This window comes from Biomphalaria glabrata, chromosome 15 (assembly GCF_947242115.1).
Source record: "Biomphalaria glabrata chromosome 15, xgBioGlab47.1, whole genome shotgun sequence".
NCBI lineage: Eukaryota > Metazoa > Mollusca > Gastropoda > Planorbidae > Biomphalaria > Biomphalaria glabrata.
In genome coordinates, this window is record NC_074725.1 from 7,291,371 (window position 1) to 7,306,103 (window position 14,733).

Here is a 14,733-nt window from a genome sequence, read left to right on the forward strand (position 1 = left end):
TATGTGTTTGATCTAGTGGTTTAATTGTTTTATTTCGTTAACTAGAACTGAACCAGGGACAAACGCATGTATCGAGACCTAAGGTAGATTCTATCGAGTTATAAGTAGATAGAGTTATATAATAGGAGAGCTGTGACAATAATGAATAATGATCTTGTAAAGAATGATTGTAAAGTAGACCTGTAAAGCAGATATGTAAAGTAGCAATATACGTTTTAGGGAGATTGGACCAAAAGCGCTCTAAGCATGCTATAAGCATGAAAGTAGCGCTATAAAAAAGCTATAATAAAAATAAAGGTATCTCTATTAATAAAGTTGCTCCGCCCTAGCGTGAAATATAACCGTGATCCACGTGAGGACAGAAAACTAAAAAGTAAACCAGCATTAATTCATTAAACAACAAACCAAAGCTTACAGGTACAAGAAGAACATTTAAAATACTTTGAAAAAAAACAAAACAACCAAAGCTTATATTAACCGTACTTGTATCAATTAGTTTGTCAATCTTTTCTTTTTCTTGACATCCTAGACCTAGAATGCCCTCCTAGACGCCACTATGAGAAACTTACAGCACTCCCCGAGGTCTCCAACTAGCTAAAGTAAGGAGGCGAATTCTTCTCGTTTAGGGGGCGCTACCGGCAAAAATTTGGGGAAATACTGCATAAGAGCATGGATCGGGTTGCCTTAGTCAGCCAAAAAAAAAAAAAGACTCAGAATCAAATATGGTTAAATATGATCATACGACTAACAAGTTGTTGTTTTTTTCTTTGAAATAGCGTCTGTAATTTATTGTTTTGGATTTAGAAGAAGAATATCCAGTAAGTATGTGATTATATCTTACAGAGGTAAACAAATGTATAGTCGGGCACGCAGGTTGCAAGATGAAAAGCAGGGAAAAGTCTGCACCCTACTCATTTTGAAGAGTCATTGGAGACTTTTACATTCCCAAACAGCTTTGGATTTGACGCTACCTGGCTTTTCGTTTTCTAAAACTCTCCCCAGGTTTTGTGGTGGTACCGTATAGAAAATCAATATATGCCAGCCATGGAATGGAGGGAGTGTTCATTTTTGACAACTTCGAAATAGCTGAAGTTACTTTCAGTAGCGTGGTTGATATAAAGTTTCATAAACGATAATAAAAGTTAGTCCCACAGCCAGGGAAGACGATAAACGTCTTTTTTTTTTTGCTTACTTTTCTGAATAAAGTAAATTTCGTCAATCTAGATTTTTGTTCTTTTCTTAAATCTACAAGCTGTTTTTTTTTTTACACAGCTCTACTGTTATGATGTGTTGTCGTTGTTTTAAAAATAGATGTGCAGTTGTTGTTTTAGGTACCGCTTACATAAACCTACAGGTTGTTGTTTTTTCACATTACATTCTATAAGCCTAGACATATAGTTTAGGAATATATTAGGCCTCATTCAATGTACAATTCATCAGATAGAACTACAATTATTAGCGTAATTCTACGTTTTTTCCCCCATAGATCTACAGAAAGGTAAGGAGTACGTTTTAACTTCTCGAATGACATATTCAAATGCACGAATGCAAGTCGGATCCAATTTTTTTTTTTATTGGGAGACGATTGTCCCTACGTCTTTTTTTGGATCCGCTTCTGCACACGTAACATTTGTTTTTGTAACAGAGTTAACTAATCACCTGATATTTGTTGGAAGAGTTGAACGGAATCTCCACCAGCTTTGGATTGTTTTTCTGATACTCAGCCACTTTACCAACACACAACTCAGTGCACTTCAACAGAGCGATCTCCGAAGCATCCCCATTGCATTCTCTGTCAGACGTGGACACAAATAGCTTTGAATGTTGTTGCTATCTCAGATGTTTGTAAACCGCAAGATGGCGTATACAGAACTGGCATCATGGGTGGCGATTGTTTTAAATTTGATACTCGACTCGTGCATTAAAAAAAAAGCTTCAAATATTTCTTGGTTGATACCCCTCCCACACACACACACACACTTTCTTTTCATTACCATTAATTGTTGTTTACTAGGTGGGTCTGTTTTCTGTGAGTAAAATGTGCACCAATTCAGTTCTTATGGTTGTACGATGAATGTAACCTGGGTTCGAATCTCGATGGACTGGGATTTTGAATTTCGGGATTTTTAGGGCACCCCTGAGTCTACTCTTTACTACTCTTTAGTAGGGTTGGCCTGCTCTTTAACCATTGGCCAAAGAAACAGAAGACCTTAACACCATCTGCCCTATAGATCGCATGGTCTGAAAGGGGAACTTTGCTATATAATATACTAGACATATGTTACCCGCGACCCGCGGGTCTTTATTTGCGCATTACTGTCGATATAGTCACTGAGAGTGTTTTGTAAACAATTAAACGAAATAATAATGTAATAAGCGAATGTGTCAATGTAAAAATAGTGTGAATGAAGCTATCAAATCAAAATAGCTAATAGGCTTAATTAAATCCATTTTTTTTTCAAATTAAAACATTTGCTTGAAGGCCTACATATATTTGATTAAAATTTGAGATGAATATACTAAATTTTGTATGTTCATGTGTATAAAGTATAAAGTAGATCTTGAGGTAGACGTAGAGTTCTGTGCTGCGCATGCGTGAACTTTTTTTCATGAATGAATATAGGCCTATCTCAACACGGCTACGCAGCTTTAGCGAACAGCGAACGAATGTATTAGAAATGCTTTAGAAAAACAAATTTGAATGTTAATTTGATTAAAATATCAAATGAATGGACAATAATTAGTATGTTTATGTGTTAAAGCATAAAACTATCTTTGCGAAAAGAAGTTTTATCATCTTAGAGTTCAGTAAGAGTTTTAGACCTAGGCCTAGGAATAGACTCAGACCTCAGAAGAGAGATGTGTTAATGTGTAACCATTTGGTAATGTCTAATGAAAGAATGTTCGCCAGGAAATCTGTAGATATCAGGAACTAATTTATGTAAAAAATGCTTTTGAATAATCTAGTGGATTGGATTTATATGTATGTTAAACTTAGCTAATGATCCTTTCACGTTATTTCTCTATCGCTACGAAAATAAAATTAGGTTTGCGAAAATGGGTTTACCCGAAGTCGATACATTCTTATCTATTAAAAACGAAAAGAGCGATAGCTTTGTTAAATGAATGGGATTATAAAGTGAACAATTAAACGAAATAATTTTTAGTACGCGATTCATGAATGAATATAGATCTAGGCCTATCTCAACTTGGCTTCGCAGCTGTCGTAAACGAATGTAGCTTTAGAAAACCAAATTTGAATGTTTATTTGATCAAAATATGAAATGAATGGACTTTAATTAATATGTGTATGTGTTAAAGTATAAAACTATCTGTGCGAAGAGAAGTTTTATCATCTTAGAGTTGAATTAGAGTTTTAGATCTAGGGATGGGATTATAAAGTAAACAATTAAACGAATTAATATTTAGTACGCGATTCATTACTGAATTGTCTAATGAAAGAATGTTCGTCAGGAAATCTGTAATCACAGATATAAGGAACTAATTAATGTAAAAAATGCTTTTGAAACACAAAATTGAAGGTTAATTTTATTATATAATGAAATCAATGGATCTTCTTTTGTCTTTTCATGTGTCAAAGTAAAAAACTATCTGCGCAAAGTGTATTTCTTAAAATTAGATCTAGGTCTAAATCCTTTCTATCTTTTCTCATGTCAACATTGTAGACATGGCCTAGATCCATAAAATACTATAGCTGTAATAGAGTCGGACAACTTTATTTTTTTTTTGAGGGTCTTACATTTGTTTTAGGGCTACAATACATTCACTAAGGTCTAAGTTGGTACCCAAGGAACATTCCTGCCTAGTTTTATCAAGATTGGTCAAGCGGTTTTGATGTCTATAAGTAACATACATACATACATACATACATACATACCCCTCACATTCTACTTTATAATATAGATTTATATATATATATTTAAAGAACCTCATCGATACACGCACCCATTCACATACAACACTCAAGCAAGCACAAGACAAAAATAATTATTAACGATACGTGCTCTTGGCAATGGTAATATGACTCGTCCATGACAGGTCATGGAGGACAATGGATGCACCAAGATGAGTCACTGGTTTTGGTTTAGTCTCTGTGCTCTTGGTACATGTATGTTGACCATCTCACACTACCATACAGAATGTAGAGGCACAGTTGACATGATCTTTGCAGTCCGCCAACTCCAAGAGAAATGTATAGAGCAAAATTCAAATCTCTATACTGCATTCCTAGATCTGACTAAAGCTTTTGATAACGTCAGTCGTGAAGGCCTTTGGCTAATCATGTCCAAATTCGGCTGTTCGGATCAATTCATAAGAATGGTGCGCCAATTCCATGGTGACATGCAAGCAAGAGTTTAAGACAACGGGGACTACTCCAAGTCTTTTCCTGTCACAAATGGCGTGAAGCAGGGCTGTGTGCTGGCTCCAACGCTTTTCATCATAATGTTCACCGCTAAGCTGAAAAATGCCTTTCGCACAGAAAGCATAGGAGTTGGTTTACGATATCGCACTGATGCAAGTTTATTCAACGCTCAAAGAATCAAGGCAAGGACCAAAGTAAAATACGACTGCATCAGACACCTGATATTCGCAGATGGCTGTGCCCTAAATGCCTCAAACGAAGAAGACCTTCAAAAACATACAAGCTTGGATTCTAAACTTTCTCATCAAACGCCCACAATATGTGAACGGGCATGTGTCAGGCACGAGAGAACTTAGCACTGGAGCGCCGCAGGGGTGCGTCCTGTCACCAGTATTGTATACCATATACACAAATGACATTCAGAGCCTATCAGCTGACACTCCCATCATAAAATTTGCTGATGACACAGCAATCATTGGCCTTATTGCAGGTGACGAAAATATGTACCATTCAACAATTAACATTTTTTACGAATGGTGTTTAGATAACTTTCTAATTTTAAATGTTCAGAAAACTAAAGAAATGATTATTGATTTTAGGAAAAACAAAGACCATATTGCAGAAATTCAGATAAACAACCAAACCATAGAACAAGTACAAGAATATAAATATCTAGGCACAACTATCAACAACAAACTGAAATGGATTGAACACTGTCAAAATCTATACACGAAAATTCACCAGCGACTCTTCTATCTCAGAAAGCTAAGAAAATTCAACATAGACAAAACAATAATCAAACTTTTCTACACAGCAACCATCAGCAGTCTTATTAACTTTTCCATCACCTGCTGGTATGGTAATACTTCACTGGCAAAAAGACTTAGAATAAAAAGACTAATTAAAAAAGCATCGTATCTCACTCAAGTAATGCTACCATCTCTTTGAAGAGCTTTTCCAAGAAAGATGCCTTTCCAAATCACTCATGATTCTTAAAGACAACCTTCACCCATTAGACCACTGTTACATAAGATCTGGACGAAGTGGTCGTCTCTTCCCATTAGGACTAAAACAGAAAGATTTAAAAACTCTTTTATCCCACTTTCGGTCAGAGTGTTACAAGATCAGCTGTCGTCATCGAGAAGTACATACAAATCTAATTCATAAAGCGCTGGTTGTGAGTGTGTATGTGTGTTCGTGTGTGAATGTTGTTCGAATTTTTAATCAATATTGTTTTTGTACAGTAGTTTCGCTGAGCTTGTCAATTGTTATCGAACTGAATTTCCATTAGATTGGATCAATAAAAATTATCTTATCTTATCTTATAGTGAGAGAGTGAAAAAAGAGGACACTTACCGCCTCAGTATAGGAACATTTTCTTGACCACCAATAAACTGAGCTCTGTTACACAGCATGGCACATCGGGAAAGAGGCTTCCAACCAGGTGTGAGTACAAACTTGTTGACCACTTTATTACCACACATGTATTATAGGAAATTAAGACATCAAAACCTTAGAAATTTTTAAGGGTCATCTTTTTCTCTAATTTAAACCCAGAACTTGCAAAATTAATAAACACTAACACATGTCACAAAATTATCCAAACTTTAGCATCTTTTTAAACCCAAAAGTGACCTTAGTGATAAATTGGCACACATTTTACAGTTTGTTATAAAATGGCGCTGCATTTGTTACGTCACGTGACTTATCTCGATGTTACAATGGAACTTATCTCGATGTTACAATGGAACTTAAAGGTGAACAGCTTTAAATAGTTTTATTTACAAAGCTTGTATCAACTCACTCTGTCTGATTGTCTATTGTGACTTCAGATGATATTATTCGTAGTCGCGAGTTCTTTTTATAAATAACTAAAACTACAGAATGAATAGAACAAGCTAATACGGCCCTTTAGAAATACAACTTTTATTCAAGCAAGAAGGGCAGAGGCATAGAGAGCAAATCAGGCGCCCGGGGCAAGGTACTTTATTGACCCCCCCCCTCCATTTTCCATGAACATCACATAGAAATATAGGCTTAGAAATAAAGAAGATTTAATAATAATGTAATACAAATAACATAAGAATGTATTACCTAACTCAAATATCTACTATAATTTTATTTTAGGCGCCTCTCTGTTTGTGGTGCCCTTCCCCGAAAGGAAATCCCCAATTAAACCTAATTTCCACGCGTCATTACGATACACTATTTAACTGACTTGATTGATCCTCGCTTGTGTCTGCATCAAATATTTTCTTGTCACACCACATGTGGGCCACCGTCATTCTGTTCTGGGTCAAAGTGCCCGTCTTGTCCGAGCAGATGGTGGACGTGGAACCCAATGTCTCCACGGCCTCCAGATTTTTTACCAGACAGTTTTTCTTGGCCATTCGTTTAGCAGTCAGAGTCAAGCAGACCTTTACGCAGAGAATTAGCGATATGAAGAAATGCGATGGCCATATAATGGAGCTTAAATAAAAACGTAAGAAAATAAACAGAAAAAGATGGGGAGAGGTTTTGAACGAAAAAAATATCGAGTAGAACTTTTGACAACTAGAAAAAATGAAAATAACTTTGTGCTTTTAGATAAAGACGTCGAAAATTTAATTCGACAGTAAAGAAAAGTTTACACAAATTAGTATAAGGTTTATTAAAATATTTCGCTTATCCGTATTCTGTACGCCGAAACAATAAAAAAGCTTGCTAATTATAGATTGTGTATGAAAATATACATTTCTAGATTTTAGAGTTTGGCAAAAGGAAGGGCATGTCCTCCATTGCGAGCTCGTGTCCTACGTTCGGCAGGCATTAGTCTTAATAAATTGTAAAAATGTCCATCTTTCAAAACGTTTCTTACAGCTATATCGTATTATCTTGCAATCGAATTCAACCTTTCCAATATCCTGTACAACGGATACATCACAGAACTATATATATTATATTTAGACTGGACATGGAGATCTTTAACACTACAAAAAATTTAGTAAAAAGCTTAAAACGGCGTTGTTTTGTAAAGTAGATATAAGAAGTAAAGTTTTTTTTCAACCCTAAACTATATAACATATAATTTAATGTTTAGATCTAGATCTAGATCTAGTAATTGAACATTGAAAAAAGAGCACTCTCGTCTCATAATTATTATTTTGCAATGTTTTAGATACATAATCTAAAAAGATCTAGGTCATCAATCTATTTAAATTCACATAAGATGACTAAATATCTAGAATTTTCGAAGTATTATCTTAATGGAAATTAACAGGAAAGGGCTTTAGTTCGTGAATTTGTGTGAATATATAGTTATGTGATTAATACATAACAATATATATAAATATATATATATATTCTTATCCGCGATTGACCAACTCACAGACCTATATATATATATATATATTAGATACAATATATATAGGTCTGTGGGATACACCAAAAAGCTAGCTATTTATAGTTTTTCAGCCATAAATGAGAATCTCTACTAGCAGAATGAAATTTATTTTCAGCTTCAGTGTTTCTGGCCACTTACTGTTACTGTAGCTAGGAGACCTTCGGGGACATTGGCTACAATGATCCCAATGAGAAACACTACTGCTTTGATCCAAGTATAGCCTAGAGCGAAAGCTATGACGCCAAAGGAAAAACCAAGGAACAGAGCTACGCCTGTAAAGAAATGAACACAAGAAAGTTACTTTTTTTTTTCATGGCAGTACAGGGGATATAATTATATAGCATGGTTAATATCAGGCAGAGGCGTCGAGTCGGAGAATTTGGAGGGAGAGGTAATAATCCCATAAATTGTGAAAATGATATTCCTAGCACATCTTCATCATCTCATTTCTGCTTGTGGTCTCTTGTGGGGCATACAGGCCAGCAACCAGCTTCCTCCAGGCATCTCGGTTCTGGGCGAGTCTCTCCAACTTTCCCCACGTCTTGCTAGCATACCTCAAAGTTGGAATATCTATTTTGGTATGAGTGGCCTCCTATGGAGGCAGTATGCAAGTATGCTCATGTCTCGCAATTAATTAAATTGTATATACTTGCTTTACAAGTTTTCAAGCCAGGAACAGAAATGTTTGCAAAATACTGTTTACTTTGTCTATGATCCATGCATGACAAGAATGGATTAAACATATCGAACAGAAGATCCTTAAAAGAATGTTGTTTAAAAAAACGAAATCCAGATGTTGACTTCTATATGTTTAGGTTCCAAACAGATGTTGACTTCTATATGTTTAGGTTACAAACAGATGTTGACTTCTATATGTTTAGGTTCCAAACAGATGTTGACTTCTATATGTTTAGGTTACAAACAGATGTTGACTTCTATATGTTTAGGTTCCAAACAGATGTTGACTTTTATATGTTTAGGTTCCCAACAGATGTTGACTTCTATATGTTTAGGTTCCAAACAGATGTTGACTTCTATATGTTTAGGTTACAAACAGATGTTGACTTCTATATGTTTAGGTTCCAAACAGATGTTGATTTCTATATGTTTAGGTTACAAACAGATGTTGACTTCTATATGTTTAGGTTCCAAACAGATGTTGACTTCTATATGTTTAGGTTCCAAACAGATGTTTACTTCTGTATGTTTAGGTTCCAAACAGATGTTGACTTCTATATGTTTAGGTTCCAAACAGATGTTGACTTCTATATGTCTAGGTTCCAAACAGATGTTGACTTCTATATGTTTAGGTTCCAAACAGATGTTGACTTCTATATGTTTAGGTTCCAAACAGATGTTGACTTCTATATGTTTAGGTTCCAAACAGATGTTGACTTCTATATGTTTAGGTTACAAACAGATGTTGACTTCTATATGTTTAGGTTCCAAACAGATGTTGACTTCTATATGTTTAGGTTCCAAATAGATGTTGACTTCTATATGTTTAGGTTCCAAATAGAATTGGGTAAAATTAAAATAAGTCCTTTGCACAGAGCAAAGAACCAGAAGCTGAAAAGGGCAAATCGATATTTAATATTTGGCTCAATGTAGGCCATGTCGTGCCCTTAATCCTTCAATAAATCCTTCCTCTATTTATTGAATACAGACTAAGAGTTATACAAAGTACAACTGAAGTATTTTTTTAAAGTCCATTCACATTTATAGCGGTAACAAGCGAAACAAAACCAAATAAAAAAAAACTCTATAATTAGCCCTGCAATGATAATGAACCAACATGCCTAGTAACAATGGGCTAAGCAAGTCAGTTAAAGAAAAATTGCATAATGGTGTGAGTAGGACTTTTACCGTCGCTAAAAAACAGTACACAATATATTTGTCTAACAAAACTAACATACTCTCTAAACTAGTACATTACACTAGGAAGAGGTCATCCATTTTATTGATATATAAAATGTAAGTAAGCTTCTTACCAGTGATTAAATGTATAAAGTGCTCGATCTCTTGCGCTATAGGTGTATCCCCAGTTTCCAGACCCGAGGCCAGTCCTGCAATTCGTCCCATGACAGTATTATCACCTGTCAGAATCACAATGCCTGTAGCCGTTCCTAGAAAAGAAAACAAAACAGGCAAAGGGAAATAACCAAAGAAAACATGTCTTCTAACATCATGAAATGTCAAAATTCGCTTCTGATTTTTTGTTTTTCCCATATGTAGAGCAATGGCATCAGAACTCAATATTTGTGGGGGGTTTTAACAGAACAAGGTTCAATCTTCAATCCTTTTCTAGTGAATTAAAGTACATTTTAGACATGGTAGACCGTTTGTATTTGGAGCTTGAATTTTAAAGACGCAGTAAAAAGTATATGGTATTTAGTATATACAATCACTTAGCAAGCTCTATTTACATAGTGTCAAAACTAGTTCTTTTTCTAAGACATAGATAGATGAAGTTGCGAGAAACTAAAATATATTTTTGTTATGACTGTTGAAATTGAGCGATTCCCTAATATGTGATGCATAACTTAATGTCAAATTCGAAGAGAAAGACTACACACATGCTTCTGTCATGCGCATATGGAGCTGGTTCTTTGTTAGGCGTGTTTCTTTGGTGCACCATAATAGTTTGTGCGCTGTTTCTATGGACGCGCTCTGTTGGTGATATTGCTTCTGTTTTGCTTGGGTAGCAGATTCTTGGCTGGAGTTTTCTGTTTGTTGTTTATTCCCAGTATTGGGTAAGTTAGGTTATTATAAAGTCTTCGTTGTTTAAAGTTGTTGTCATTATTATCATGTGAATGGCGGTCACAAGGAAGGCATATTTTTCCTTGTTTAAGGACTCAGGCTTGGGACTCTAGGAAGTCAAGCCTGATCTGTATATGTATTGACCCTACTTGGCCATTATCCATTGGGCTGTGGGCATCGCGAGGACGGAGTGGACTGTTTGCAGTGTGACTAAGGTGTGCTTACATGTTAACTATATTATATAGGTTCCGCAAGGTTGTCATTGCCGGAAGTGGTAATGGATGTAAGCACTCCACTACCTATAAAATGCTTCCTAATGGCATGCGTCTCAAATAGCCTCTGACAGCCAGTCCAACTCCTGGCCTTCACGTGTGGCTCCGATATTGAGTCCGGCGGAACTGTTCTCACTAACAGGAGAAGGGGCAAAGGCGAGTAACTGGCGCGTTAACCAGTAAGCTTCGGGCAGGAGGGGCTCGTTAGCCATGGCTGGCTACCCACCTAGGAGAAGGAAAACTCTGAATTCAAACCTCTGTTGCCTTGCAGCTTTACATAATCATGGGAAAGGCTTCGGGAGTCAACCCTAAGGAAAAATCAGGAACTGGCGACCCTAAGGCAGTTTGCAGCATCCAGTGCTACACTCTGGCAGAACCTGCGACGCCGCTGACCCCAAACTGTATCGACACTGCCGCTCCTTTGGATACATCAGCTGCGTGGAGAGGGGGGAACTGATGTGTGGGCGACATCGTTCCGACCACAGCTAATGTCCAGGCATTCATCTCATTTCTATGAGATGATCCATAGTTGCTTGAAGGAGGCCATAAAGAGATAGAATTTATATATTTGCACATAACTTAGGTGCGCTAACATAGTTTTAATCATTATGTATGACCATCAGTTACGTCCTATCCTATCATTGAATCATTAAACCTATGTTATTTGATTTGATTTGTTATTTAAACTTTCCTTGTTAACTAGTAGACGTCAACATATTGCCATTACTTGTTCTCTTGTTAATTTCTTAGGCTAATATATTAACTGATAGACTCTCAGGGGTGCCCGGGCAGACAAGCCTTGGTCAAAATTACAAAATCTTACAGCTACGACCCAAAAAAGCTAATTTAAAAGAAATGCCAATTTTTCTGAAAATGTAATATGCGCTTTGGACTTCCATTAAGATTGTTATAAGCTCAAATGGTATCTGCCAATGAAACCCCGCGACTCTCTGCAGTAAAACTGGTGCTAGCACAAAATAATGTTCATTTCTGAAGTAAAATATGAGATATTTAAGCTTCGGGGAGTCGGGTCGAACCTCGACACGGGCTGGATATGACAGTTTATAGAGTAGGCGCATCATTTTTCATGGCATGGTCATTGGAATGGCACGAAACGATACAAAAAATCCGTTTTAAACACTCTCATTGATGACAGAAGACATGTGTCAGCAGCCACAGCTCTTAGCATACCTTCAACAGCGTTGGTAGAGAAGAATGCCAAATTTTTGGTCTCCAGCGGGTTGTCATGTGTGAACTCTGGATTTCTAGTCTGTGGTTCGGACTCACCGGTCAATGATGAGTTGTCTACCTTTTAAGAAATATGGGTCAATGAAGAGTTGTCTACCTTTTAAAAAGTATGGGTCATTGAAGAGTTGTATACCTTTTAAAAACTATGGGTATGGGAGATTGTATTTACGTACATTTCTGAGAGTAGACGAAGAGTTGCTATTCGTGTCCAACAAATATATTGAATATAGTGGAGAGATGAAGAGGTATTTTGTAGTGCACAATAAGAATGATTGGAGCAGATAACACATAAACAGATTACAGCGATATTATATATTTTAAAAACAAAATACTGACATTTAATGTCTGTTGAGACTACTCTGCTTTTTTTGAGTCGTAAACTGTTTAACATTCTTGGCATGCTCTGTTGGTTTTTTTTTTTCATGTTCTGTTTGACTTTTTATTTGACATATTCTCTTTTACTTTTTTATTTTCCTTGCTGTGTATTTGCTCTTCTTTCTACATGTTTTGTTTTACTCTTTTTACAAAGCTTATATCAACTCTATTTCTCGGACACCCAAATCTCGGATCAAGCTGAAATTTTGACAACACAAGAATCAATTAAAAAAAAAAAAGAACTAATTTGTTAATGTATTTCGTGTTTTTTTGTAGTTTCCTATTTGACATGTCCAAGGGTTCAGATCAGTAAATCTATATCTGAGAGGAACCGCGCAGTGGTTTCCAGATCAGGCGGTTCTCCTGTCCTTATAGGTTTTCTTCCATAGGAGGGGTCTGGGACCAGAGTTAATTAACTATTGGTAAAAAATTACTTTGTTTGGTATCTCAAATAAGGGAAAGAAATTAGTACTTGACTGAAAGTGGTGGTATATGCTTAATTAGTTCCCTTTATAGATTGCCGTCTGAGGCTTATTACAAATTTAATTACATGTTTGATCCAAACTAATTGAAACACTTAATAAAAGCTTTCTTTTTTTTTTTAAATAAAGTGTTGTTGTTTTTTTTACTTGTTTTCCTTGCTCTGTATTTGCTTTTTTTTTATGTTCTCTTTGACTTTTTAAATGTGTTCTTTTTACTTTTCTTCATGTTCTGTTTTACTTTTTTAATGTGTTCTTTTCTTCATGTCCTGTTTTTTTAATGTGTTCTTTTCTTCATGTTCTGTTTTACTTTTTTCAATGTGCTTTCTATTTTATCTACATGTTCCATGTTGTGTTTCTACTCTCGAATGTACCTTGAAGCCATGTGCCTGCACTATTCTTATATCAGCTGGTATGCTGTCTCCGAATTTCACCCGCACTACGTCCCCCTTTACCACTTCCTTTGAGTCGATGTTTAGCACATTGCCATCTCTCACTACCACGGCATGCTGCAATAGACAAAATATCTAATGACATCATGTTACAAGAACACTGTCCTCTCTCACTACCACGGCATGCTGCAATAGACAAAATATCTAATGACATCATGTTACAAGAACACTGTCCTCTCTCACTACCACGGCATGCTGCAATAAAAAGAGATCTAATGACGTCACATTAGAAGCAGTGGAGGCAGAAGTAAGCCCGTTGATATTAACCGTTGGGAGGGGGCGTGGTGGTAAAGCGCTTGACTGGGATTTAGACTTGTCAGCCATCTCGGCGATGGCTACACGGCACCCTCGTCTGTTTGTCTGGTTTGAACACGTTATTTCTCCTAAACCCAGTCTCGAATCAAGTTAAAACTTTGCACAATTATTCATCGGCAAAGACAATACATGACTAAATTTTAAAAATTGACCAATTAGTTCACTAATTAATGGTAATTATTTATTTTCTTTGATACCAACAATGGAAATTAATCCTATACTTATATAGCTAAATATATCGGGTTTTGCCCCATTAGATAATTGTACACGTTATTTCTCCCGCACATATTCTCGGATTAAGTTGAAACTTTAAACTATTATTTATTGTACCTAACAAAACATGAGTCTTTTTTTTTATTAGTCAATTAATTATTGATAAATAATTACTTTGTCTGATATCGAAAAAATAAAAATATCTTTTACATTATTGAGAGCTTTTGTAAATGCGGAGTTATTTTCCTTAGATAAGTTGGGTTTTTTTTTTTTTTTTTTTAGTTTTTAAAGTATTTTTCTACTTTTCTGCTTGTTCCTTTTATCCTCACCTTTGGGACGAGATTTTTAAAAGAATCCATGATGGCTGAGCTTTTAGACTCCTGGTAGAATGTAAATATGCCGGTAATAATCACCACGGCCATCAAGACGATCCCTAGCCCGAGCTGGAAGGAAAAAACAACAATAACAATGAAGTATTCATATGTTATGGAAACATATTCGATCTTCTTCACAAAACTCAAAGAGATTTCGTAGTCATGAGATTTGTTTAATACACCTATTAAATATAGTGGTGAAGATTACAGTAAGCAGTGGCGTACCTAAGGGTGTTTGATTCTTCTTTTGATGCCCTCCAAAACGCACATACAAAAAAAGAAATAAAACACAATAGATATTGTATAGTCTACTTTTTTTTTAATTTTGTATGTGATATTTACATAGTGTCAGATTTTTTAAATTACATACTGTCTATAGTAAGGTGCTTGGTAGCGTAGGCCTACTGAAATATCGAGCTGATAAGAGCCTGATCTTTTGTCATGCAGAGCGATACATCGGAATCTTGGGTTCAATAAGT

At 35.9% G+C, this 14,733-nt stretch overlaps 1 protein-coding gene across 1 annotated transcript in view; it reads right to left on the reverse strand.

Moving 5' to 3' along the window:
- The window catches only part of LOC106057146 (sodium/potassium-transporting ATPase subunit alpha-like), a 40,917-nt gene that overhangs the window by 22,120 nt on the left and 4,064 nt on the right, over window positions 1-14,733 (reverse strand). The window contains exons 4-11 of the mRNA XM_056011866.1: window positions 14,210-14,323; window positions 13,275-13,409; window positions 11,990-12,107; window positions 9,758-9,892; window positions 7,905-8,038; window positions 6,603-6,801; window positions 5,741-5,852; window positions 1,660-1,792 (exon numbers count right to left, since the gene is read on the reverse strand). Of these exons, the coding sequence (XP_055867841.1) occupies window positions 1,660-1,792; window positions 5,741-5,852; window positions 6,603-6,801; window positions 7,905-8,038; window positions 9,758-9,892; window positions 11,990-12,107; window positions 13,275-13,409; window positions 14,210-14,323 (1,080 nt within the window). The remainder of the gene's footprint in view (window positions 1-1,659; window positions 1,793-5,740; window positions 5,853-6,602; window positions 6,802-7,904; window positions 8,039-9,757; window positions 9,893-11,989; window positions 12,108-13,274; window positions 13,410-14,209; window positions 14,324-14,733) is intronic.